This window comes from Leptonychotes weddellii, chromosome 1, assembly GCF_054177405.1.
Source record: "Leptonychotes weddellii isolate Sample4059 chromosome 1, ASM5417740v2, whole genome shotgun sequence".
Taxonomy (NCBI): Eukaryota; Metazoa; Chordata; class Mammalia; order Carnivora; family Phocidae; genus Leptonychotes; species Leptonychotes weddellii.
Window position 1 is genome coordinate 104767004 of NC_138369.1, and position 26416 is coordinate 104793419.

The window sequence follows — 26416 nt, forward strand, 5'->3', positions numbered from 1 at the left end:
GCCAAATTATCCCCATGAGTGACTATATTATGCATCAGTGAGAAGTAGGAGGAAATTGTGCCATGCACTGAAGAAAATAATTTTGGCCTTTTGCTTAATTTTATCATTTCAACAAATGTTTACTGAATGTATATTATGCACAATGTTCTATGCTCAGGCGTAAGTGGGGCACAAATATGACTAAGTTGCAGGCTTTCTTCCAACTGGTAGAGAGTAGGAATAGTGCCCAAATAACCAAAATATCAAGGACAATAAGATACAGTTCTAAGAAAATATGAGCAACAGAAATTGTGGTGAAACATATCAAGAGACTATGAGAATAGGCAGAGATCAGAGGAAAAGCTTTAAGAATTAGACACTATTTGAGGTAGATGTTGAAGTCAGGGTAGGATTTGAAATTGATAATAAGGACCATGGACGTGAGGAAGAGTTGGCAAGGCGTAAAGGAAATGTCAACTAGAGGGAACAAAGTAAATACAAATGTGGAGAAACAAGAGCTACTATTCGGGTAATTCTGAATAATTCAATACAATGTGACCAAAGTTCAAAAATATAGAGAGAATGAGGTTAGAGCAGGAAAAAGGAACAATTTTTATGCCAAGCCCAAGGAATATGACATAAACTACATAAATGTTGAACAACTTCACAGTATCGTGCCATCTTTATATATTTGGATTAAAAAAAAAACCCTCTCCACTTACCATACAAACATGATTGTATAAGTCAATATCTTTCCCCTTTTTCTCTTGGATGTTATACAAGAACAACTGGGAAAATGAGAAAAGTATAATTTGGCACACAGACTCCACGTGAGTAAAGCCCAAAGATAGAGGTAACCTAAAGCCTGCAAAATATGAAGACAGGCAGCCAAAGAGCTGACAGTGGAAAGAAGTTACACAAAATAAAGTGATGAGTATGGAAAGTGCAAGAAGGCCAGCAGCAACAGCATCTCAGAAAGTTCTAGCAAAAAAAAAAATACTCACTAAAGGTGAGGGGCTCACCCTGAAGTACAAATGCTTTATGTTTCATTCATATCCATGGATGTAAACAGAGGTGAACAAGGCTGGAAGCAAAAGCCCTCTACAACACATCGTTGTGTCCAGAGAAATCGGTAAGGGAGGACTACATAAAGAATCATGCACATGAGCCATTTTTTGCTAACAATAGTCTGCCCCTGCAGGTTGTAAAAATTGAAGGCCATTCCAATCCTATGTCACAAGCTCTCACCTAGGGACCTACTACAAATTTCAAGTCTAAAAAACCCAACTCATTAAGACTAACTAATTAAGAGAGGAAATAAAAATTAAAAAAAAAAACTGGCATAGCAGGGACACAGACGACTATAAGCAATATTATAAACAAAACAAAACAAATTTTAAAACAATTTTCTTTTTTAAGATTTTATTTATTTATTTGAGAGAGAGAGAATGAGAGATAGAGAGCACGAGAGGGAGGAGGGTCAGAGGGAGAAGCAGACTACCTGCTGAGCAGGGAGCCCGATGTGGGACCCGATCCCGGGACTCGAGGATCATGACCTGAGCCGAAGGCAGTCACTCAACCAACTGAGCCACCCAGGTGCCCAAAACAAAACAAATTTTAAAAAGAACAGAACTAATCAATACACAGACCACCACCAGAAAAATGTTGCCACTGGCCAGATATATATCGTTACTGAGCACTTTGTCACAAATTAAATTTTAAAACTTGAAAGAGCTCTTACCTCCATAAAGAAAGATCACAGAGCAGAAGTGAAAGAAGTCAGGAAATGGCACAACAGGAAGTGAGGAAAGTGAGCTAGCAGAACTCAGGAAAAATCCCTCAAGCGAGAATAGACTGTGGGGTAACATAACGGGGAGCAGAGTTCACAAATGAGAAAAACAAATATAACAAGATGAAACGTAAGAGAAGAAGAGAGAGGAAAGTGATACTGGAAAAGAAATAGATCCAACAAACACAACAGATGAGTCCTTAAGAAAGAACACCAGAGCAGAATATTGGAAGGCATCATGTATGAAGTTTTCCTTAAATTAGAGACAATCTGACATATATAGGAAGGACATACTGTGGCACCAGGAGGAAGAGTCAGAATAGTCCAACAAAGCATATCTTAGTAAAATAATTAGACTTCAAAGACCATCATTTGGCAGCCAGACAAAATGATCAAGTCGCTCAAAAGGAGAAAAATGGATATCTTACATTAGCTATCTTCAGAGTAATGATCGATACCAGAAGACAGTAAAGCAACACCAACAAGGAAGCCAAGGAAAGAACGTGTGAGGTGTGGGTATAATACATGCCAAGCTGTGCCGCAAATTTAAAAGTTACAAATAGTTTCAACATGCGGGGAATTCGGGGACTAGTGTTTCTAAGAGAACTTTTTGAGAAAATTACTACAAAATAAACTGATAAATGACTGAGGAAAATTTAGAAAAAGATTTAGTGGTGAGACCTGAATATTTTTAAATGTAGAAGTGAGATTAAAATAATACAAAGTTTAGGATAACAAAACAGAAGGTAGAAGCCGCATGCCTGACAATATAGAAATGATACAATTAACAAAAACTGGAGGGGTAAGGGAGAAGAAGCTTCATTCATGATAAATCAGTGACAGTTAAGAGGCAAAGAACTTAAACCAACAAGTCAAGTAATAGCTGTCGAAGTAAATTTAACAAAATAAAATAAGCTAAAAGAAAGATCGAATTATTGGATAAAATTAGGTAGCAGAAGAGGAGGAGAGGAATGAAGAAACATGCTCATTTTATCATCAGTCTGCATGAATGTAACAGTTACTGTTCTAGAAAACTGAAGGGCTAGAAGAATTATATAAACCTATGAGTATAAAGGTACCACTGGAACAAATATATAAGACCCTTCTGAAATAAAAGCAACAAAAAAATTACAGATCCAGTGAAAAATTTAAAAAATATATAAACAATATATGGCATAAAAGAGTGTGAGAAATACAAAACCAAAATATCTAATATATTGATAAATTTAAATGTGCCCAATTTCATGATAAAAAAAACATTTTTTAGTTGGATCAAAAGCAAAACTCAACACACATCTAAAATGGAGCGATTCCAAAAATTTGAAATAGAACGATTGGATAAGCATAGCAAACAGATCCAAACCCAAAGAAAGCAGAGGTCAAAATCTAAAATCATCAATGCATACAGAAACACTCAGAAGATACAGATACACAGAAACTCGAAGAAGTGGGTGCCAGAAATAGATGATACTGGGAACTGGACAAGCCCATATCGCGGAAGGGAGGGAGACTTCTCACTGGATAATTTTTTATATGTTCTAATATTTGATTAGTGTGTATTTTGTTTTCTAGCAATAGGACAAAAATGAATAAACCTGGAACTACCTCTTAAGCAAAGCTACAAATGAAAATACTATGCATTTGCCTAATACCAGCAGGACAAGGTCTATGGATTTCCCTACATTAGCAGTTAATTCTGTCCCATATGACTTCAGATTAGCATTTGAGAATCACAAGGCATTCTAAATGCCTTAGAGCTCTCCTGAGATCCACTGTGAAAGGGAGACTGTTCCTTTTGAAATAAACTCTGTTTTACTGAGATATGTCTCTCAACTAGATGAGGAATTTTCATCATAACTGACTGGGTTTCAGGGCAGTGAAACCACTAACTAACTGTTAGGCCCTTGTATATCTAAAGAGAGTCAGTCTTACCTGAATAATTTTTTTGAGTTAAAAAAACAGATGATAAAAAATTCATATACAGGGACAGATCCCTGTTTCCTGGGCCCAAAGCTTACAATTTGGGGACCTCTCTAAAAATATATATATATAATTACAAATACATAATTATTCATAAAAATAGCTATTTATTCAGGATGAGAAAATCAATCTCAGCAAACTATTGGAGTTTTGTAGCGTTGGATCCTTTTCTTCTGAGATCTCTCTTTGGAAAGGCACCTGAAATGCTTACCCAGAAATGCTTCCCACTTGCAGTCTGGCTTCCACTTTTCCCCTGGAACACTAAAACACCCAGCAACTACTAATACTCACAAGGATCTTTGTAGATGAGGCCCATTAAGCAACCTTCTTGGCTTCATTGGCAAACTCTTTTATGTCACAAAAATTATGTCATTAACCTAACACCTTCTAAATGGATAATGGTAATCAATTCATCTTACTATTCAGAGTAACAACATCTGCTAGGTTAATGGCATAATGTTGTCATACGATAATGTGAGTGAGTCTGCAATGATTATGTGATACATCTGAGAGATCATTAACCGTTTACTGAACTTGTTTCAGGTTATAAAGGAATGTCTTTAACCTTGCTGTGATAACTTGCTTTCTTGAAGTATTAAATGGCAAGGCTGAAGTTCCCAGTTATTCAACCAAACATTAATCTAGGTGTTGCTCTGGAGGGATTTTGCAGATGTAATTAAAGTCCCTAATCAATGGACTTCAAGTAAAAGGGATTATCCCAGATAATCTGGGTGAGCTAGACTTAATCAGTTGGAAGGTCTTAAAAGCAGGGCTGAGGCTTCCTGAAAAGAGGGAAAAATTCCACCATTGGACAATAGGTTCCACTTGTACCCATGGAGTTTCATTCTGTCCTTTCCTGACTGTGGATGATAGCTTTAGCCTGTGCTCAGTCGGCCCATGATCTTCCCCTCCTGACTCAGGCCTCACAATCCCATAAGCAAATTCCTTGTCATAAATTTCAATATATGGCCCTGCTCATTCTGCTTCCCTGAACCCTGACTGATACACTTGCCATAAAGTACATTATTTACCTCAAGACAATTGTGAAGGGCAAAGTGTTCTCATTGAGACAAACTGGTGTGTCAAGGTTCTGGTGGTTTGTGACTAGAGTCTGTTAGATATTCCTTGTAAAAAAAATTTATGTTTATTCAAATGTATAGTTTATCTTAAAGCCCTCTCAATTCCTGCATAGGTGTTATGTGGGACCTCAAGTCTCAAACTTCTTGTTTTCTGGGCCAACAACTTATAATCTTGGAGAGTAGTTCACTTAGAAGGGCTAGTAACAGCTAATGTATATGGCCTCTGAAGGCTTCCCTTCACTTAAACTCAAATCCTTTGTCCAGGCTACATGGCCCCACATGATCTGATCCCTATCCGCCCTCCAACCTCATCTTGTACTAGTTTCCATCTCTCTCATACTACCCCAGCAACAGTGACTTTCTTTCTAGCCCCAGAACACATCAACCCTGTTCTCAATTCAGTAGCTTTTACACTTCTGGACTTTGTCCTTGGAATATTCTGCCCCTAATACTTCATGAGACTGCTTTCTTATCTTTCAGGATTCAGATAAAAAATCGGAGGGACCTTCACTGATGCTTCCCTAGTCATGTCTTACCACATTATTGTGCTTTACTTTCTTCATACCTCTTATTAGTATCACCATCCAAACTTACCTTCTTCTACTTATTTATTATCTGTCTCTCCCTCAGGTGATAAATTCAACAAAAGGAAAGACCTTGTCTGCCATTATACCTCATAGCCAGATAGCACCCAGCATTGCATCTGGTACATGAGAGGTATTCAAAAAATATATTTGTTGAATAAATGAGCAAATGAATGAAGATACCTCCAGGAATATGAAGGGGTGGCCCTACTTCTCAAACTTTGGAATTCTTGCATTCCAGAGACCTAAGGTCTCCATAATGATGAAAGAAAGGTGGTTCTCCGTGTCATATATCCATCCACTTACCACAGCCCTGAAAAATCAACATCTAGCATTATCGGTAACCATTTACACTTACTATTTCCTACCTGGGAAAATACAACATTTATATATTTAAGTGATATCCATCACTTCGTTCTATAGCTGGCTTCCCAACAAGGTTTGTTATAATGATACCCAAAAGGTGTTTTAAAAGTAATGAAAATGAAAGACATGGTGGTCATGAAGCCATCAAAACATTTTCACTGAAATAAAATGATTCCGTGAACTTAGTAAAGCAAAGTTAATCTTTTGTCATCTGATGCGTCCCTTGTCCCCTGATTAGCAACCAACTGTATCAGACAAACAAGAGTGGCAAAAACCTCACGAAGCATCCTAGCAAGAAAGGACTTGATGGCCATCTAAATATAGCACTGCAATGACCAGCTGCTGTTCATCAATGAATATACAGTATTCTGAAAACTTTCTAATTCACATCCTCTGTCCTATTTTATTCTAAGCCCTCTAGATAATTGCTTTTCAAAATTTTATGTGTGTAAGAATCACCCAGAAATCTTGTTAAAATGTAGATTCTGATTCAGTAGATCTGAGTTGGGGCCTGTGATGCTACATTTCTAACATGATCCCAGGTGGTGCCCATGCTCTTACTCACTGTCCACTGCCCACATCTTGACACCAAGTTTCTAATTCCTGAATCTAGACTCTAGAACAGTATTACCAAGTTGTCATTCAATTTCAGCCATCACTGAGTAACAATCAAGTAGCAAAGCAACAGGTTGTTGGCAAGGTGGTGAGGACTGGTCAAAATGCTTTAAGTCTTCTTATAACTCTTAAATAATTGTGGTCCAGGACCTGTTGAAACTTTTTTTTAAAGGCTCAATTTTTTTTTTAATTTCAGATTTTAATTTATTTGGGCTTTACACAAGAATAAAGACTCAATTTTTTAAGAACGGTTTTAGGTTTAAAACAAAGTTGAAAAGAAGGTACAAAAATTTCCCATATATCCCCTGCCTCCACACATGCATAGCCTCTCCCTTTATCAATATCACTCATCAGAACGGTATATTTTTTCCCAAGGATGAATCTACATTGATTCATCATAATTGCCCAAAGTACATAGTTTACCAACAGGTTCACTACCAGTGGTATACATTTTATAGGCTTGCCATATACTACATTACTACAAAAGAGTAATGGCATATATCCCTCATTGTCATGTCATATAGAGTATTTCCACTGTCCCCCAAAAATCCTCTGTGCTCTTCCTAGTCATCTCTTCTCCTCTTCTCTGGCAACCACTGACCCTTTTACCATAGTTTTGCCTTTTCCAGAATGTCATATAGTTGGGATCATCAGTATGTCCTTTTTCAAATTGGCTTCTTTCACCTAATAATATTTAAGATTCCTCCACATGTCTTTTCATGGCTTAACAGCTCATTTCTTTTTAGTGTTGAATAATATTCCATTATCTGGATGTACCACAATTTATGTATACATTCACTTATCGAAGGACATCTTAGTTGCTTCCAAGTTTGGGTAATTATTGAATAAAGTTGCTTTAAACATCCATGCACAGGCTTCTGTTTGAACATAAATTTTCAATTCCTTCGGTTAAATACCAAGAAGCATGATTGTTGGATTATATGGTAAGAATATGCTTCCTTTTGTAAGAAACTGCCAACTGTCTTCCAAAGTGGCTGTACCATTTTGCATTCCCACCAGCAATGAATGAGGGTTCCTGTTGTTCCACATTGTCATTAGCATTTGGTGTTGTCAGTGTTCTGGATTTTGGCCATTCTAATAGGTGAGCAGTGATATCTCATTTTTGTTTTACTTTGCATTTCCCTGATGACATATGCGGAACATCTGTTGAACCTTTTAAAAAATGTTTTTCACATATTAATGATGTCTGTCTTGTGGGATCCAAATTTTGGTGTGTGTGTGTGACTTTCAAGATGATTTATGCTATCATATAAAGATAAAAATAATAGGAAGGAATTCCACTTTTAAGATGTTTCTGTTTTATGCTCATTCTTTAGTTATCTAAAATTTCCTGGAGTGCATCACATGTAACAATTTCTCATTTCTTATTTAAAATGAATATAAATATATACATGCTTTCTTTTTGTATTTAAATTATTTATTCCAGTAAGAACTCTTCCATAAATATCAGTGATTTTCTTTCTTTATTGGTACTAGATTTAAGATTATATTCTAAAGTAAAGATACGGTAAGTTAGATTTTACTAAAAGTCTATGTGCATATTTTCACCTGTAGTTTAAGAACTATACAGAGAATTTTGTGTTGCAATGAAAACCACAAATTGTCAGATTCACCATTTTTTATTTATTTTGCCCCTCTTTGTAAATTGCAGGTTACCAATGGATACACAAACTCTGTCTCATCTGGTAGAGTTTTAATTGACTTTCTCTCCCTTTTGGAAACACCAGTTTTGGAACCTACCTGCAGACTGGATTGGAGATTATTAACATGAACAAATTTCCAGTTCTTACAGATTCTTCCAGTTCCCTTCAGTATCTGACTACAATACTCCAAAGTAAGTTTCCCTAAAACTGAGAACCAAAACTTGACAGCTCAAATCCCTATCTAGACCCGACACTGCCTGCAGCTGTTCTTTTCTCTCGGGATCTCCAGGACCCAGAACAACTGACCTTTTTCACCAACTCACAGTGCATGGTTCAACTGGTTTTACAGAAGCAACACCAACAAGAACCCTTGAGAGCCCACTTCTGAGACCCTGCTTTGTCCCCCCAGGAGGTTTATGATCACCTCTGGGTTGTTCCATGATGAGCAACATTCCTTCCTCTTGAGCAAAAGTGGGGGGACTGACAATGTTGAACTTTACCTGAGCCCTGTACTCCTGGAAAGCAGAGACAGTTAAGAAATCCCTCTACTCTTTTGTGTTTTGGAGACAGAAAACAGCAAAGGATGACTCTGCTCTCAGACTCTGAGATAAGACCCTCTGTACCCTTCCCCAGAAGTCTACTAAGACTCAATGGATTCACGAACCTGCCTCTGTAATGGCCCAAGCCCGCTTCCTTTTCTTTGAGAGTTTCTCTTTAACAAACACTCTCCCTATGAAATAGCCTGCAATAAAATCATCTCTTTAATTGTCCCACTCATTTTATCTCTGGCAGAACAACAACAACAACAACAACAAGAACCAAACAATTCACCTGAGGTACCACTAATGCAGCATTTTCTCTACACTGGAAAATTTAAAGATTTTACAGATACAGTGTGAATGGGTTCTACGGAATTTGTTGGCGAAAACTGACCCAGAGACACTTGTAAGTCCTCGCCAGGTTTTTGAATAAGGCATATCAAAGAGGGGTTTCAAGCTGTTTGGGAACCCACAGGGAACAACTTGGAAGCTAAAGAGAGAGTATGAAAGATGTTTCAACTTGAAAGGAAAAGAGAGAGAATACAAGAGGACATTAAAAACCCAGTAGGTAAGACTAAAAAGTCACCAGGGGATTATAGAGTGTTTGAAAACGTCCTGAGTTCCAAAGTGATAGTTTAGAATATTGAATGTAAGTCTGGCAGAATGCCCCTCATCATACGATTGCCAGATAACCTCCTGCACACTGTAATTAGGGGGATTGCAGAAGTGTATGTAAAATGCAGCACAAAGATTTAAAGTAGACTATTGTAATGAAAATGTGGAGGGGGAAATATGTTGGTAATTGAGTTTTTTTAAGTGCTCTTTTACAATAACATTTTTTTTGTTTAAATCCAGCAGCATCCTCCTGAAAAGGAGATGAACAATTTTCAATGAAAGCGATAAAAATGGGTAATACTATAGTAAAATGGCTGATTTCAGAAATAAGCATAAGAATAAGCTGCCTAGGTGATTCCTTCCCATTCAGTTTTCCCTCCTTTCCCCTCTGATCCTCTGTGCTGTTTTATTCCACATATGAGTGAAACCATATGATAATTGTCTTTCTCTGATTGACTTATTTCACTCAGCATGAGACAAACTATGAGAGACTCTCAACTATAGGGAACAAACTGAGGGTTACTGGAGGGGAGGTGGCGGGGAAGGTTGGGGTAATGGGGTGATGTGATGAGCATTGGGTGTTATATGCAACTGAACTCTACATCTGAAATTAATGATGTGCAATATGTTGGCTAACTGAATTTTTATAAAGGCTGCCTAGGGAATATGATTTGAATGCTATTTGAACAAGGGCGATGACACTTAGAAATATTAACAACACGGACAACTGAATAACATGGACACTTCTCATGGAGGGCCCACCTCTTATTAGCTACGTGAGACTAGATAAGTTGTTTAAACTCTTTATGTCTGTGCCACAGATCCTTTACTCTATGCCAGAGTTCATGCCACAGACTCCTCCTGTAGAAAGTAAGGACAATAATAATTTCTATATCATAGAGCTGTTTAGTAGAATAATAAGAATAAAATATTATCAATAAAGAAAAACGTATCAAATTCTTATTAGGTGTCAGGTTCTATGCTAAGGGCTTCACCTAAATTATTTCACTTAATTTTCACAGCAACATTATGGGGATGGTAACTAATATGATGCCCATTTTTAGTTGAAGAAACTAAGGTACAGGGAGTTTAATTGACCTGTTCAAAGTCATATAGCTAGCAAGTGGTAGAGTCTTGATTTGAAGCCAAGTGTATGCTTGAAATTTTGCCTTTATACCATTATTGCTTTGAGTCTCCCAAGTTTTATTCCCTTTATAAGTAGAAATTCTCCCAAAAGACAACCATAGCCATTGACACCTTATAACTTAATGGGAATATTGACTGCAAGTTCAAAAGATACAAAATAATGTAAAGGGCCAGGAGTGGGGGGGAAAAAGCATGAAAATACAGGTAAGATGATACTATGCCAGTTATCAATATATTGCCCCTCAGCTCCAAATCCATTCTTCACTGCTTGCTTTGGGATAATAGGCTGGAGCCCTGTAAATATCTTTTGCCAGCTGGTTGATGTTGATCCCTGTCACGAGAGGACACTAGAGGGACACTGGAGAGGTGGGTTTCTCTTCCAAGCAGGTGCCCCTTTCACCATGCTCCTGCAGTGCAGTTTCTCTAGCACTAGACTCCTATAGCATGATTCCCTGAGTACCAAGTCCTCACAGAGGCTTTTCCAGCTCCAGACTCCCATGATGCAAGCATGGCTACTCCAGAGCCCAGAACTAGCAGCTTTCCTTGTCACCTGTCTGGCACCACCTGGTGAATGGCTTTCCTGCTTACCCCAAGAGGTAAGTGGAGGTCTGCCAGTGTGACTCCTCTCTGTGAACAGCCTCCCCTGTACTCTTTTGGTGTCTTTGTAGTGAGTTCAGAGATGCAGCACCTCCCTGTGAATGGCTTCCCATGTCACCCACGTTCTACCTGCGGCAGCTCGGCCCACCTCACCATCCAGTGAGACACGGATAAGCCCTCTCCTGTGGGGTCTGGGTATCAGCCCTAGCTGGGATGGGCATCTTCCTTGGTCTCTCTCAGGTCTGAGGGTGTAGTGGCTGTTCTTTAAATCTGATATTCCTGTGTTCTTTAGAGTTCTCTTTACTTCCTACTAGCCAATTTTCTATAATACCCATATATTACATCTAAAATCAGAACAAGAAAATGAATTTAACAAGAACATAAACTCTGAAACAGGCCTATACTTGCTCTTCAGTTACTACTCTTTCTTTGCTACTATAGTCAGTTTCTTGGAAAAGTGTGAGCTTTTCTTGGTTGATATCCCACAAGCACCTCCATCTCAACATATTTCAAAAACCTGTAGTTCCTCTCTTAATAATAGTCTCCTTTTTTGGACATAGTTTCCCAAGCTAGAAACCTGAGAGTTATACATGTGTTCACATCTCATCAGGGCACATAACCCTTTAAATTCGATCTTCTTAACATTTCTCAAATTAGTTACTTCCTTTCAAGGGACTCCTTATCTTTTTTTTTTAAGATTTTATTTATTTATTTGACAGAGAGAGAGACACAGCAAGAGAGAGAACACAAGCAGGGGGAGCGGGAGAGGGAGAAGCAGGCTTCCCGCCGAGCAGGGGGCCTGATGCGGGGCTCGATCCTAGGACCCCGGGATCATGACCTGAGCTGAAGGCAGACGCTTAATGATTGAGCCACCCAGGCACCCCTAGGGTCTCCTTATCTTCAAAATAATAATAGATACCATTTAATGAATGTTTAGTTATGTACTATTCACTGTGCTAAAGTTAGCCCACACAACTTCAAAATCAGGCACGGTAAGCCCCATTTTATACATGAGAAAGCTGAGACTTAGTAGCTTATGTAATTTGTCCAAATATAAACAACTAGTGGAAGGCAAAGTAAGGATTCAAAAGCAGATAGCCAGCTGCAAACAACAAGCTCCCACTACTATAATATGCGGCCTTCCGTCCAGCCCCATTATAATGCATCTAATACACAGTTTCCAGAAAGCTTTCTAAAATGCAAAACTGGTCATGTCACTTTCCTGTTTTAAACATTTCAATAGAAATTTTGTTTCTGAATAGGATTTAATAGGTAGTGGTAAGTCATCTTTCTCATTGCACCAGACAGAAAAACAAAAACAGGTAAATTATAGAAATAATATTTTAAAACCTATCAGAGGGTGGTGGAAGCACCTGGAGATGGTAGAACCCTTCTTAGATGGGCTAAGATTGCCAAATATTTTCTTCCCTCTGTGGATTTATCATGTCTGGGCATTGCTAAGAAACAGGATTGCCATAGACAAAGAGGCCTTTCTAAGGGAAAGTGAAATCAGAAGAGTTTTGATGACTATGTAGGCTGGTGTAATATACTGGAATCTAGAGACATTCCATATGGCCAGTATTCCCCACAGGATGTTTTCTGAATGCTAGGGTGATAGAGACTGTGGATTGGACTGGAGAGGCAAAGTAATGTTTCCTGTAATCTTGCAGTACTTAGGAGACAATATACCAATAAAAGAAGAAGCTTAAAACAGACATTTGAAATCAGAAGTAGACTAAATCTAACTAAAGCTGTGACCAAGCACTGGCCAAGCTCAATTCCTAATTGAATTCGTGTGATCTGCCCTTCTTGTTCTCTGCCCAACTAAGGAAAGGGTAAACTATCTCTGGGAGAAAATAACATTAATTTTAGTATCTATAGATCTTATATATGTAATTTCTGTCATACAATTTAAAAATGTACAAAAATTACGAGACTTGTAAAGAAGAAGGAAAATATGGGGCGCCTGGGTGGCTCAGTCGTTAAGCGTCTGCCTTCGACTCAGGTCATGATCCCAGGGTCCTGGGATCGAGCCCCGCATTGGGCTCCCCACTCTGCGGGAAGCCTGCTTCTCCCTCTCCTACTCCCCCTGCTTGTGTTCCCTCTCTAGCTGTCTCGCTCTCTGTCAAATAAATAAATAAAATCTTTAAAAAAAAAAAAAGAAGAAGAAGAAGGAAAATGTGACCAGTAACCATGAGGGAAAAATAGACAGTAGAAGCAGACTCCAAGATCATTCAGGTATTGATGTTAGCAGGCCAGAGCTTTAAAATTACTATTATAAATATATTAAAGAAAACAGAAAATTTGGACAAAATGGATGAAAACATGAATAATTTCAACTGAGAATTGGAATCTATATAAAAAGAGATTCAAATGGCACTCTAGAACTGAAAAAATATATATGTGAAATCTGAAATTGGGAACTGATCACATGAGTTTAAGAGCAGACTGGCAAAGACAGGATTAGTGAATGCAAAGACAAGTCAATATAAAGCACCCAAAATAAAGCCCAGAGAGTGAAATAAAATGGAAAGAAGAGAAGACTGTAAGAAACATTTACAATGTAAAGAATGTCTAACATATGCAGATTTGCAATCCCAAAAGGACAGGAGAGTGGGAATTGGAAAGAAACAATATTCAAAAAGATAATGGCTGAGAATTGTCCAAAATTGGAAAAAGATTTAGTTGAGAATTCCTATCAACCCCAAGCAATATAAATACTGAGAAACGTGTATTTATATCCATCATGATAAAACTGCTCAAAACGGATAAAGAGAAAAATCTTTAAAGGAGCCAGATTAAAAAAAAAAAAAGATACTACATTCAAAGAAGTCACAACAATATATCAAGAGCTGAATTTTAAACAGGAATTATGGGAGCAAGGAAACAATGGGACACTATCTTTAAAAAGCTGAAAGGAAAAAAAAAAAAAAACAACAAAAAACCAACACTACTATTTAGAGTTTTAAACCCAGTAACAGTATCTTTCCAAAGCCAAATGAAATAAGTGCATTTTTCAGACACATAAAAGCTGGGGTAATTACTCACCAGCCGATCCACATTATAAGAAATCCTGCAAGACATTCTTCAAACTGAAGAAAAATAATCTCGGTAGAAGCCTACTATTAGAAGCAGGAATAAAGGGCACAGAAAAGAATATTGAAATCTCTGGAGCAATCACTAAAAGAATAATACAAAGAGATATAAAAACAGAAGAATTAATAGAAGAGATGAAATGGAGTAATTCAAAGTACTTGACTGAAACATTTCAATGGGTCTTCATTTCTGATAAAATAAATGCCAAGGGCTTTAGCATAGTACACTAGGTGTTCCATGATCTGGCCCCCATTTACCTATCTAGCCTTGATTCTCATCGTGCCCCTTCTAGAACCTAGTCACTTGGAACTACACGTAGCTCCCTTAGCACTCGTTACTCATACCACCTTACATTTGCATAAGCTACTCCTTTGCCAGAAATATCATCCCCCTTTTTTTCTTAACTGACTAATAGCAACTTGACTTTTAGTGTCTAGCTTGACCTAATAAGGTTTCTCCCAAAAAACCATCTATGAATCTCCCTGTGGTCCCACGGTAGCCAGTGCATATCTCTATCACAGCCCTGGGTGTAAAACATAATTATTCATTTCCTTACCTATTTTCCCCACTAGTCTTCAAGATCTTTGAAGGCTGGGCCTCCACATGTTAACTCTTTGTCTTCAGCCTCCAGCACAGGGGCCAGCCTGTGCACAGAGGCATTTAGTATCTACCTCAGAAAAGGCTAAACACATAAGTGAGTGAACATTATTGCAGTATCTGCAAGTTGAAGACCCTAGGATATTATACAAAGCCCGTTACAATCCTCTGCCTTCCTCAAGACCTTTATTTCTAAAAAGCATACCAGTAGCTCAAACTCAACACATTCTAAACTCAACTCTACTCATGTGTGTCAGACTCACTTCCCTAACATCTCCCAGGGCAGCCAACTCGGAATCACGTGGACTTCTGCCCTACTTCATCCCTGATGTGCCTTTCCTTACACTATTTCCTTGATCTTGACTCCCTTCCTCCTCCTTCACCCTGCAGACTCCTGCCCTTCCTAAGTGTGTGACCACCACTCTGCATTGATTCCTATGCCCCAGTCACAATGCATCTGGCTTCTCCCTTGGTGCGCCCACGGAACATGGTGTCACATGTCATGCATTCCGTTGTCTTCAAAGTCTGCATCTGTCTCTCCCTTACATTGGTGGAACTTATTAAAAAAAAATAAATAAATAACTGGTGGCGCCTGGGTGGCTCAGTCATTAAGCGTCTGCCTTCGGCTCAGGTCATGATCCCAGGGTCCTGGGATCAAGCCCCGCATCGGGCTCCCTGCTCGGCGGGAAGCCTGCTTCTCCCTCTCCCATTCCCCCTGCTTGTGTTCCCTCTCTCGCTGTGTCTCTCTCTGTCAAATAAATAAATAAAATCTTTAAAAAAAATAATAATAATAACTATTTTCCCTTGCAGAGAAGGCAGGTAAGTGAAAATACTGAAAAGAGAGCAAAGGATGAAAAGCTGAAGAAGAAAATTAAAAAAAAAAAAAAACAGAACTGTGGAAATTACGGGAAAAAATTATATTGCAAAATCCAGGAGAAAAAACATTTCTTTGAAAATGTGTTAGAGTATTTCAGTATGTCCATCCAGCCATCTACCCCCACCCCCCATCTCTCCACAAGCACATCCACCTGCCTGTAAGGAAGAATTCTCCCGCTGCAGACTGTACAAGGCTCCTCACAGGAGCTCAGGAGCTTACACCACTGAGGAGAGGTGTTTGCTGCCCTCACTGTTGACCTCTCCCACCTTCTTGCTCCCCAGCGTTTGCATACTCCCTGTCTTCTATTTCTCTTCTCTCAGTTCTGATTGCTCCATCTTGGTTTCCTCCCCTGGGCATGTTCTATGTCCCTACTGTCTTTTTTTTTTTTTTAAGATTTTATTTATTTATTTGAGACAGAGAGAGAAAGGGATGGGGAGGGGCAGAGGGAGAGGGAGAGGCAGGCTTCCCGCCTAGCAGGGAGCCTGATGCGGGGCTCAATCCCCACGACCCTGGGATCATGACCTGAGCCAAAGGCAGACGCTTAACAACTGAGCCACCCAGGTGCCCCTATGTCTCTACTGTCTTTACACTTTGTCCTGGCTCTGTGGATCTTTTCTTACTGTCTGTTCCCCAGATCTCTTCTGTCTGTGACTCAAGAGGATAAGATAAGTACTTCCCACATTTATTTTTAAAAGACGAATCATCCTGGGTGGGGGAAAAATTGGGATGACAGACTGAAAGCCCTGTCAGATGCATAAATGGTTATATAGAGCCCCGAAATTTATGGATTCATGGTTTTAAAAGAAATGAGCAGAAACCATTAGATGACCCTCATGAGACCAAATAAATGATTATAAGTTTAGAAAAGAAAAACTCTTGAGTAAAGGCAAAAGAAAGCTGAGAATAATTAGACTGGAAACTATGGCAATGAGGAATGACAGCTGTACCTTGCTCCCAAGTGGAATTTCAAAAAAAAAAAAAAAAAAAAGTTGACCAACTGTTCTCCTTTCCCGGAGGGAACCAAGTGAAGACAAGAGGCTGAACCTTCCTCCAGTGTGGACATACAGAAACGCCTCCCTCCTGCAAGGGTTATTATTTCTCTCAAGGATGATGTTGAACCCTCATCTCTGAGGATTTGAAAAGTTCAGAAACCACAGATCTCAGATGGTTCAAGTGTAGTTCTGATTTTTTGACTGTGACAAGTTGGAAACATGCACTTTTCATTAATTATTTTAAATGAGTTCCCTGCAGTGTCCATATGCTCTCTGAGTGCCTCACTGAGATTCAGGTTGTGCTTCGTGCACTCCCGTAGGGCCCCTCCATGCGGGTAGGATTTCTGTGCAGACCCTGTTCTTCAAATCCTTAACAACTTGGAAGCCTATAACCATCTGAAAAAGAGAACATTCTTCTGCACACCTTGTTTCTGAACCTTCAGAGACCATTCACTTCTATTTTTCTAAGCTAAGCTTTCTTGTCCTTTCATTTTCTAAGCTTGGCACTGCAGCTGGGAGTCTCTAATACAATGTACATTAAGTAGCCTCTATTTATAGTGTTCCATCTGAAAAGAAGAAAGACCAGATTGTCAGAGACCCTGTTCTCAAGCAGTCTTAGGATAGCTCTGTCTCTGGTATCAGTTTTGAAAACGAAGATTATTTGGGGGAAGGGGTCCTCATCCATGGCAGGCTCAGACTGTGTATTCATGGCATTCTGACTTCAAAAAAGTGACAAGATGAAAATATTCTTTTAATGTATTCCAGCCTGTTGGCTGCCCTTTTTGAGAGCACAGATCAGCAGCTGAGCTATAAATCTTAACAGTCAAACCATGCTTCCTTCCATGGCAACCTACAAGGCAAACGTATTACTCCCATGCTCTCCGGCTCTGTTTTTTTTTTTTTTTGAGTGGTTGAGTTTAACAGGGAGAGAGGACTAAAGGGGATGGTGGCTGAGGACTCACTCTCAGAGAGCAATGGAAGCTCTGGAATTTGGGAACACTCCTCCTCTGGCTTTTCTCTAAAGTATGTCTCCAGGTCCAGAAGAAAAGCTGGTTTCTTCACTTCAGGCAGCTCTTTCAGGGCTCCGATGCTTAATGACCTAAATGCACCTTCGTAACAGTAGGTTTTAGGGGAGGCTAGGAAAAAAGCACAGTGTCATTAATTCCTCAGAAGGAGCTAGCACATTTCCAAGTTAACTTTTGAAAATGTAACCTTCCTGTTCCTCAGCTGCTACAGCTGCAGCGATCAGCAAACCCTATAAACACAGCTGTTCGTGATAAATCTGCGGCCCTTTGATTCAAAGGGACCAAAAGGAACTCAAGGCTCCCCTTTCATTTATTTTTTATTTTGTATTCTTTTGCTATTTTCCCTTGAAAATGTATATTTTACAGTGTTGGAAAAGCTCCAGTTTCTCTTTTATCTATCAGGAAACTGCATCTTTTGTAAGATGGAATCTTGTTTTTAGCATTTGACAACATATCGGAAATTTTGAATTTGCAGGTACTTTTTAATTTCACTAACATGTAACTCATTGTATTGAAGATGCATGCAATGAGATGATGAAAAGGAAAGCTTGTTTGTTCATGCACTTAAAAGCAAAGTCTTGGACAATGGGAAAAAGTTTTCTTTTTGCTTCATGGCATAAAATGGAAAAAGCTTCACTCAAGATGTGATATTAAGGGGGCGCCTGGGTGGCTCAGTTGGTTAAGCAGCTGCCTTCAGCTCAGGTCATGATCCCAGGGTCCTGGGATCGAGCCCCGCATCGGGCTCCCTGCTCGGCGGGGAGCCTGCTTCTCCCTCTCCCTCTGCCTGTCTCTCTGCCTACTTGTTCTCTCTGTCTATCTCTCTGTCAAATAAATAAATAAAATCTTTAAAAAAAAAAAAGATGTGATATTAGGTTTGTTTGATTGTTAGCCCTGCAAAGGTAGGGACTGTGCTTTTGTCATCGTGGTGGCTCAGTATCTAAGGAAAGTGAACCAATACATATTCAGCACTCACTATGGGACAAGTCATGTGCTGTCAGTGGTTCTCAAATGTAACCAGGCTTCGCAATCCCCTGGAGGGTTTGTTAAATCATACCCTGCTATACATCCTTCCCATTTCCGATTTAGTAGGGTAGGGATGGGGCCCCAGAATGTACACTTCTAGGTTCCAGGTGATGCTCATTCTGCTGGCCATGGAACATACTTTAAGAATCAATGTGTTATGTTAAACCAAAGGAGAAATATTCACAACCTGTAAAAGTATCATTATGCCCTTCTGACAGATGAGGAAATTGAGGCTGAAGATACTTTAATAACTTGCCTGAATTTGGCTATCTAGCACATAGCAGCTTGGACTTAAGCTCAAGTATGTTTCACTCCAAAGGTCATGCTCCAAGGTATAATAGTAATAACAATAACATTAGTAATTAGTAATTGTATCAAGTTTCCATAATATGCCAGGCACTGTTGTAAGTACTTTACACATATTATCTCATGTAATCTTACAAAAACCCTATGGAGTAGATTAGTTTATAAATGTGCATTGCAGGGCGCCTGGGTGGCTCATGGTTAAGCATCTGCCTTCGGCTCAGGTCATGATCTCCAGGTCCTGGAATCGAGTCCCACGTCAGGCTCCCAGCTCAGCGGGGAGTCTGCTTCTCCCTCTGCCTCTCCCCCTGCTTATGCTTTCTCTGTCTCTTTCAAATGAATAAATAAAATCTTTTAAAAAAATAAATTAGGGCGCCTGGGTGGCTCAGTCATTAAGCGTCTGCCTTCGGCTCAGGTCATGATCCAGGGTCCTGGGATTGAGCCCCGCATTGGGCTCCCTGCTCGGCGGGAAGCCTGCTTCTCCCTCTCCCACTCCCCCTGCTTGTGTTCACTCTCTCGCTGTCTCTCTCTCTCTGTCAAATAAATAAGTAAATAAATCCTTAAAAATAAATAAATAAAAATTAAAAATTAAAAATGCATTGAATATTAAATAATGATGTACATTTTGGCAGCAAAATTTCAGTAGAAATTCTAAAATTAACGTATCTACTCTACAAAACTACAGCTACCTCTTGGACATAAGTTTTTTTTTTTTTTTTTAAAGATTTTATTTATTTATTTGACACAGAGAGAGACAGCGAGAGCAGGAACACAAGCAGGGGGAGTGGGAGAGGGAGAAGCAGGCTTCCCGCCGAGCAGGGAGCCCGATGTGGGACTCGATCCCAGGACCCTGGGATCATGACCTGAGCCGAAGGCAGACGCTTAACGACTGAGCCACCCAGGCGCCCTCTTGGACATAAGTTTAAACAAGACTGGCAATGAGTGAAATATTTTCATATGATGGAGTTTGGGGAATTATTCTCACCACACTTCTGTTTTTTAAGATTTGTTTATTTGTTTGAGAGAGAGAGTATGAGCGTGTGTAGAGTGGCAGAGGGAGAGAATCCTCAAGCAGACCCCCCCACCCCCCAAGCCTGACTCAGGGCTGGATCTCATGACCCTGAGATCATGACCTGAGCTGAAACCAAGAGTCAAATGCTTAACCAACTGAGCCACCCAGGAGCCCCTCTTAGTACACCTCTAAACAATACCTTTCAGTATGATAACAATTCTTTTGTTTCAGTTACTTTTGTTTTATAATTTTTTTTCTGGTTAGCCCAAACTAAACTCGTATTGGGCTTCCTTAGAGCAAAAATAGTTTTTATTCATTTTCATCTCTTCAACACTTACGGGAGAGAATTGACGTTCTGTGCTAACCCTATTTTGGAAGCTATAATGGGCACTTTACATGTATTTTCTGGCTTAGACCTTATACTTCTGCCATTTATATGCTGTGCAGCCTCGGACAAATCACTGATGTCTCTGAGCCTCACTTTCCTCCTTTGTTAAACAGAGGCTCTTACCTTCACATTTATTAAGGAATACCAGCATTCCTGGCACACAGAGTAGCTATTTGTCATATTCATACCAATCTATAAAATAATAACACTATAAAGATATGTCAAGAGTGATTACTTACTGGGTGATTTTTGCATAACTTCACCATTGTAAAGGTTATGTGTTTTTTTCCTGAAGATATTTCTTTCCTTATATTTTATACCTAAATTTATGACTTCTGATGGTCTGACACTGGAAGAAAATAATATAGGATAAAATAAAATATCAGCCACGAATAGGCACTTTCAAGCTTTAAATACATATCTTACTTTGACAAAAGAAAATAAACAAAGAAACAAAAAAACCCAACCAGACAAACAAAAAAGCCCTCTATACTGTGGACCTAATTGATGACATTTGTTTATACTAATCAGGCTGTATCTTTGAAGAAAATGGCTGCTAGCCAGGTGATGATATAAAAAGGTAAGAGCCAGAGAGGCCAAGAGGCTAGTTAAGCTAAGATTCCCATAGTAACTGGAAAGTCAGAGAAAAAATTATGCAGAAGAAAATTTCACAGAAGCACACACTATTCTTGCCCTGTGTATAAATTAAATGGGCTAACTAGTGGTATGTGTCAAAAACTTATCCAGTGTGAGGCCTGGATCTTCACTTATGGTATCCAAAATGCAAAAAAAAGTTCAGTATTTTTGAGGCTTATCATATGAATCTATAGGAAAACTTCAGATTAGCTTGAATCCATGGAAAAACTGTTATTAAAACAGAGGGAGTGAAATCATTATATAGCTGTACATAATTCTTGTCAGAAAACAGGAAATGGTCTCAACTATATTTAACGTTCACTGCACAGACCTCTACCTCGACAACGACAAGTTGTGTTGTCCAAAATCGTTATTATTCTCTTGGATGCATCAGGTCAGAAAACACACCCATTTTTCACACAATTAATGGGAGCCCTGGGGCCTGCCCTCTCCCTGCTGCCTCCCTTCCTTGCATCTGTTAGCCCTCCTGCTGATTGTTCTCCCACCCCCTAACTTTTATTCGCAGTTCTGCTGCCTCCAGAGTAGCTGGAGAACCTCTAGAGGTTTCCTATACTCTCAGCCCCAATTTCCTGCTTTACACAATGAGATTCTCACTGTGGTTTTAAAGGAGAGGAGATGGATGGCTGTTTGGCGATGTGCCTAATAAAAAACACTATTCAATAAATGTTCATTTCCCTCCTTCCTTTCCCTCTGCTCTATTTGGACTGTATTTCCCAAACTCAAGAGTTTAAAGTATCAATACAAGTGAAATTAAGTCAATGTATCTCAAAGTTAATATTGTGTGCTATTTATATAGCTTTAAATAGCAATTTATTGATTGCTTTTTTATACATAAATAAACTTTTCATTTTAGAGTTATTTTAGATTGACAGAAAACTTGTGAAGATAACATAGCACAGAGTTCTGGGATATCCCCTCACCCAGCTGTCCCTATTGTTAATTACTATTTATCACAACTAAGAAGCCAGTATTGGTACATGACTATTAACTAAACTCAATATTTTATTAGGATTTCCCTAATTTTTTCCTAATGTCTTTTTTTCTGTGCCAAGAAATCACATTATATTTAGCTTTCTGACTCCTTAGCTTCCTCTGGTCTATGATAGTTTCTCAGACTTTCCTTGTTTTTTATGACTTTGACAGTTTTGAGGAATACTTGTCAGATATTTTTGTAAAATGCCCTTCAATTTGTGTTTATCTGATGTTTTTCTTAGGGTTAGATGGGAGGAAGTCAATGGAGATGAAGTGCTATTATTACATCTTCTCAAGGGTACATGCTATCAACCTGTCTTATCACTGTTGATGCTAAACTTACCATTGGCCAAGGTTGTGTTTGCCAAGCTTCTACCCTGTGTAAAGTTACTTTTCCCTTCCTTTCCATACACTACTCTCCAGAAGCAAATTTCTAAGCACAGCCTATACTTAACAAGGGGATGACAATGGGAGATAAGCTCTATTTCCTTGACTGGGTGAAGTATCTACATAAATTATTTGGAATTACAGATTTTTTTTAAAGTGAATCTTCGGCATCCAAAGACTAAAGCAGGTGGCATTTTGTCCCCAGAGCACACTGGAATGGTGCTTTCCCTCATGTACAATCCCTCATGAATCAGAACATATTATTTAGTCACTATCTTGGCTTGGAAAACCACTGGATGGCATCCTTAGAGAGTCATTTTAAGATAGTAAGAGAATCTGTAACAATAAGTTTACCCTTTACAGGAAGGGTAAAATGTAGTACAGTTATGCCTTACAGTTGTTAGGTTAATACTATTTTTCCCCCCAGAAAAGTATTATTGTTATAAACTGACGTACAAACTGTTGAGGGAGGCCTAGAAATAGGGAGGTCTACCTTTGGACTAGATAACACTAGACCTTTATTTTTCCAAGACATTCTGAACTCTTTCCTGCTTTTAGGCCATTTGCTTCCTGGCTCTCTCAACCAGTGATACTAAAATCACTTTGCTTATCTCCACTTAAGAGTTAAATCCACAGAGGGAAAGGGGTGGGCATAAGGTAGGAGAGACTCTCCTGGGAATCACACTAAACTGTACTACTGAGATGACTGCCAAGGAAGGACAGCCATAGTGACAAAGCTCTCACCTCAGGGCAGTTCTATGAACCACTAGACAGCAGGATCAACTTCATATTCAAAGCCCAACTTATTGCTTCCTTTCCTGTAGATATTTGACATTTGGGGGAATGGTTACTATGAAAATGCACACACAACTGGAAAGAGGTGAATATTCCCAAAATTCCAATACTCTTAATGGGCAAAGATAAAAATGCAGAATAATGTAATAAAGGGCTTAGAGCCAGAAGAGGGCCTACTATGGGCTCTGGGAAACTTGCCATCAATTCTATGAGAAAGAGAGGTTCTAACTGATCTCTCACCTCTTGGTTCAGGATATAGAAGGGAAGAATGACATGTGACAAGTCTCCAAGTGCCCTACTAGGCATTAAAGGAAAGCAAAAGCGCCTAGAGTAGTGGCTTATACATAGCAGATACTTGACAAAATGTTTGATCACTTGACTCAGAAACCAATAACTTTTCCATATTGTCACATGATGCTTGTTGGGCAGGCAGTATGGAGTGGTGGCAAAGTACACTGGCTCTGGGGCCAGAAGGCCTGCTTTGGGATCTCTGGTTCACCTCGTGCTGGTGGGTTGACACTGGGCAAATCACTTAACTTTTTTCTGCCTTGCTCTCCTAGTCGTGAGATGGGGATGATAACTGTAACCATTGCCAAAGATTACAGGGACAATTAAATGAGTTAAATACCTAAGGACCTTAGCACAGTGCCTGGAATATGGTAGGAGCTCAGTAAGTATTGCCCACTATCACTTTAAGCAAGAATAAGAAAATATTTTCCACTCAAAGTAGGGAGTTCCATCACCCCCTATGGCCAGCCCTACTACTCTTGGGAACTCTCAGAACGATGAGACGAAAAATAAGGAGATGTGGTACTTTCAAAAATAATAATTTGCTGTACTAGTATTTTTAAGACTTAAATTTTAAAAAATGAGTAGACTTTCATTTGCTTTCATTCGTTATACATGGGCAAAGGATGATTATTGCCACAGATTGTTGGTAAAAGTAGACTGTCAATCCTCCAAGTGTTTTATGTCATATAAGGCCTAATTTAAAATGCGATTTTAATGTTTTGTGTATTTTTTCTTACAGCTGTCCATAAATTTCCTAATTTAAATTCTAACAGAAGATCTCCTGACAGGATAATTACGTAATCAACAGCATATAAATAATATTAAATATCAGTTCCCTCCTAACCATAATAAGGATTTAGAACATCATAATTTCTCATCTCTAAGAAACATCAATTTTAAGTGTGCCTTCTGTCTTATACAACTTACTGAGAAATTAATGGAAATTTCTGTTTCATTTCCCATCTGATTCTTTTATCCTGGTTTCTAATAATTAACCCTTTCCCCACTTTTGAAATGGCAGCCAAAGTGAAAAGTGTCAGATAACAGAAGGTAGAGTAGACTTGCTCTTTGTTGCCCTAGAATAAAAATGAAGATCGATGAGAGAGAGTTCTACACATGAATAGATCTGACTTAACATTAGAGTCATTCTATAATAAAGGCTGGTTCAATAACAGAGAACACCATATTTAAGATGGTGAGCATCCCATAGGAATTATGGGCTGTGGTTCTCTGAAGGATGTGACAGCAATCGGTCGAGTCTAATACCTCTAATACCTCTTTCAAGTTTATTATTAAATTGTTAAAGATTAATAAACATGTGGGGAAAAAAGTTCACTCTCGCAAATAATCAAAATAATCAACTGAAAACAATGATGAAATACCACGGCAACAGTTTTAGGACAATGACAACATCCGGGGTTGGTTCCAAGGCAGCCGTTTCTATGCACTGCTGGTGGGGGCACCCACAGGTCTAGGGACAGCAACTTAGCAAGATGATCTAAAGGCCTTTGAAATTTTGGACTTGGCAACTCCATTTTGAAGAATTTATTCTGATGATGAATGTCATTGGGTCTTCTAACATGTATACATGAAGGTGTTTAAGAAATGTTTTCCCAAATAACATTTGTAAACAATCTAAATGCTCAAAAAAAAGGAAATGGTTACAGAACTCCTAAGTTCCTAGGATGTCATTACAGATGTGGATGTCTGTGGCCATCCCTGTTAATTCACACAGAAATGGACTCCCTGTGTATTTTCTGAATGATAAAACAGGTTATAAACTATGTATGATAGTCTTCGTTTTCATAAGATATACTTTTGTTTATTTGCTTATTTGCCTGGAACTGGAAATGCCTAAGGGTCAGCACCAGTTTTGCAACAGGTGATTTTTCTTTTTCCTTCTTGCTTATTTGTACATCCAAAATTTCTCCTAAAGAACATGTATTTTTTTGGCAGTAAAGAAATACTCTAGGAGGAGGAGGAGCAAGATGGAGGAAGAGTAGGAGACCTGAATTTCGTCTGGTCCCAGGAATTCAGCTAGATAGGGATCAAACCATTCTGAACACCTACGAACTCAATAGGAGATTGAAGAAAAGAAGAGCAGCAACTCTCTGAACAGAAAAGCGACCACATTCTGGAAGGTAGGATGAGCAGAGAAGTGAATCCGAGGCAATATTCTGGAAGACAGATGGTGGGGGAAGGAGCCTCTGTCGGCCGCTACTGGCAAGTGATAGAGCAGCAGAGCACAGAATAGGAAATTTTATAAGTCGGCTCTGCTGAGGGACATCGTTCCACTGGCTAAGGGGGGCGGGGGAGTCCTTGCTGGGACAGGACCCTCAAGGTCACAGAAAGACCGGGGGTGCCTGAGTGCAGCAGAGCTCCCAGGTATCGGAGCGAGGAAGCTCAGAGACAGAGCCAAGGAGCAGGCTCGCAGCTCGGGGTTGCCGTAAACCGTGATCCGTGGCACAGTCGGGACACTGCTCTTCCAGCAGGGACCCAACAAGCGGTAGATCCGGGGAGACTCTCCTTCCTCCCCCAGGAGGAGCGGTGCGGGAGTGCACTGCAGGGATCTGCTGGGTTTGGAGACTCCACACGGGATCGGGTGCCAGAGATACAAACACTCGGTCACAGGCCGGGTGAGCACAGAGTGCGGCCTGAGACCAGGGAGACGGGAGTGACTGACTGCTTTTCTCTGGGGGCGCACTGAGGAGCAGGGCCCCAAGTTTTCAGCTCCTCTGGGGCGGAGATTGGGAGGCCACCATTTTCACTCTCATCCTCCAAAGCTGTAGGGAAAGCTTGCAGGGAACAAAAGCTCCTGAGAGCAAACCCAAGCAGATTACTTAGCCTGGACCGGCAAGGGCGGGGCAATTCTGCCTCCGGCAATGACATTTGGGAACCACGGCAACAGGCCCCTCCCCCAGAAGATCAGCAAGAACAGCCAGTCAAGACCAAGTTTACCAATCAATGAGAACGGCAGAACACCAGCACTAGAGGAATACAGCACATAGAATTCATGGCTTTTTTACCATGATTCTTTAGTCTTTCAAA

The 26416-nt window shown here is 39.6% G+C and overlaps 1 protein-coding gene across 1 annotated transcript in view; it reads right to left on the reverse strand.

Annotated features, from left to right (window-relative positions):
• The window catches only part of WDR49 (WD repeat domain 49), a 103275-nt gene that overhangs the window by 823 nt on the left and 76036 nt on the right, over positions 1-26416 (reverse strand). The window contains exons 7-8 of the mRNA XM_081812756.1: positions 20506-20615; positions 17478-17651 (exon numbers count right to left, since the gene is read on the reverse strand). Coding sequence (XP_081668882.1) covers positions 17478-17651; positions 20506-20615 — 284 coding nt within the window. The remainder of the gene's footprint in view (positions 1-17477; positions 17652-20505; positions 20616-26416) is intronic.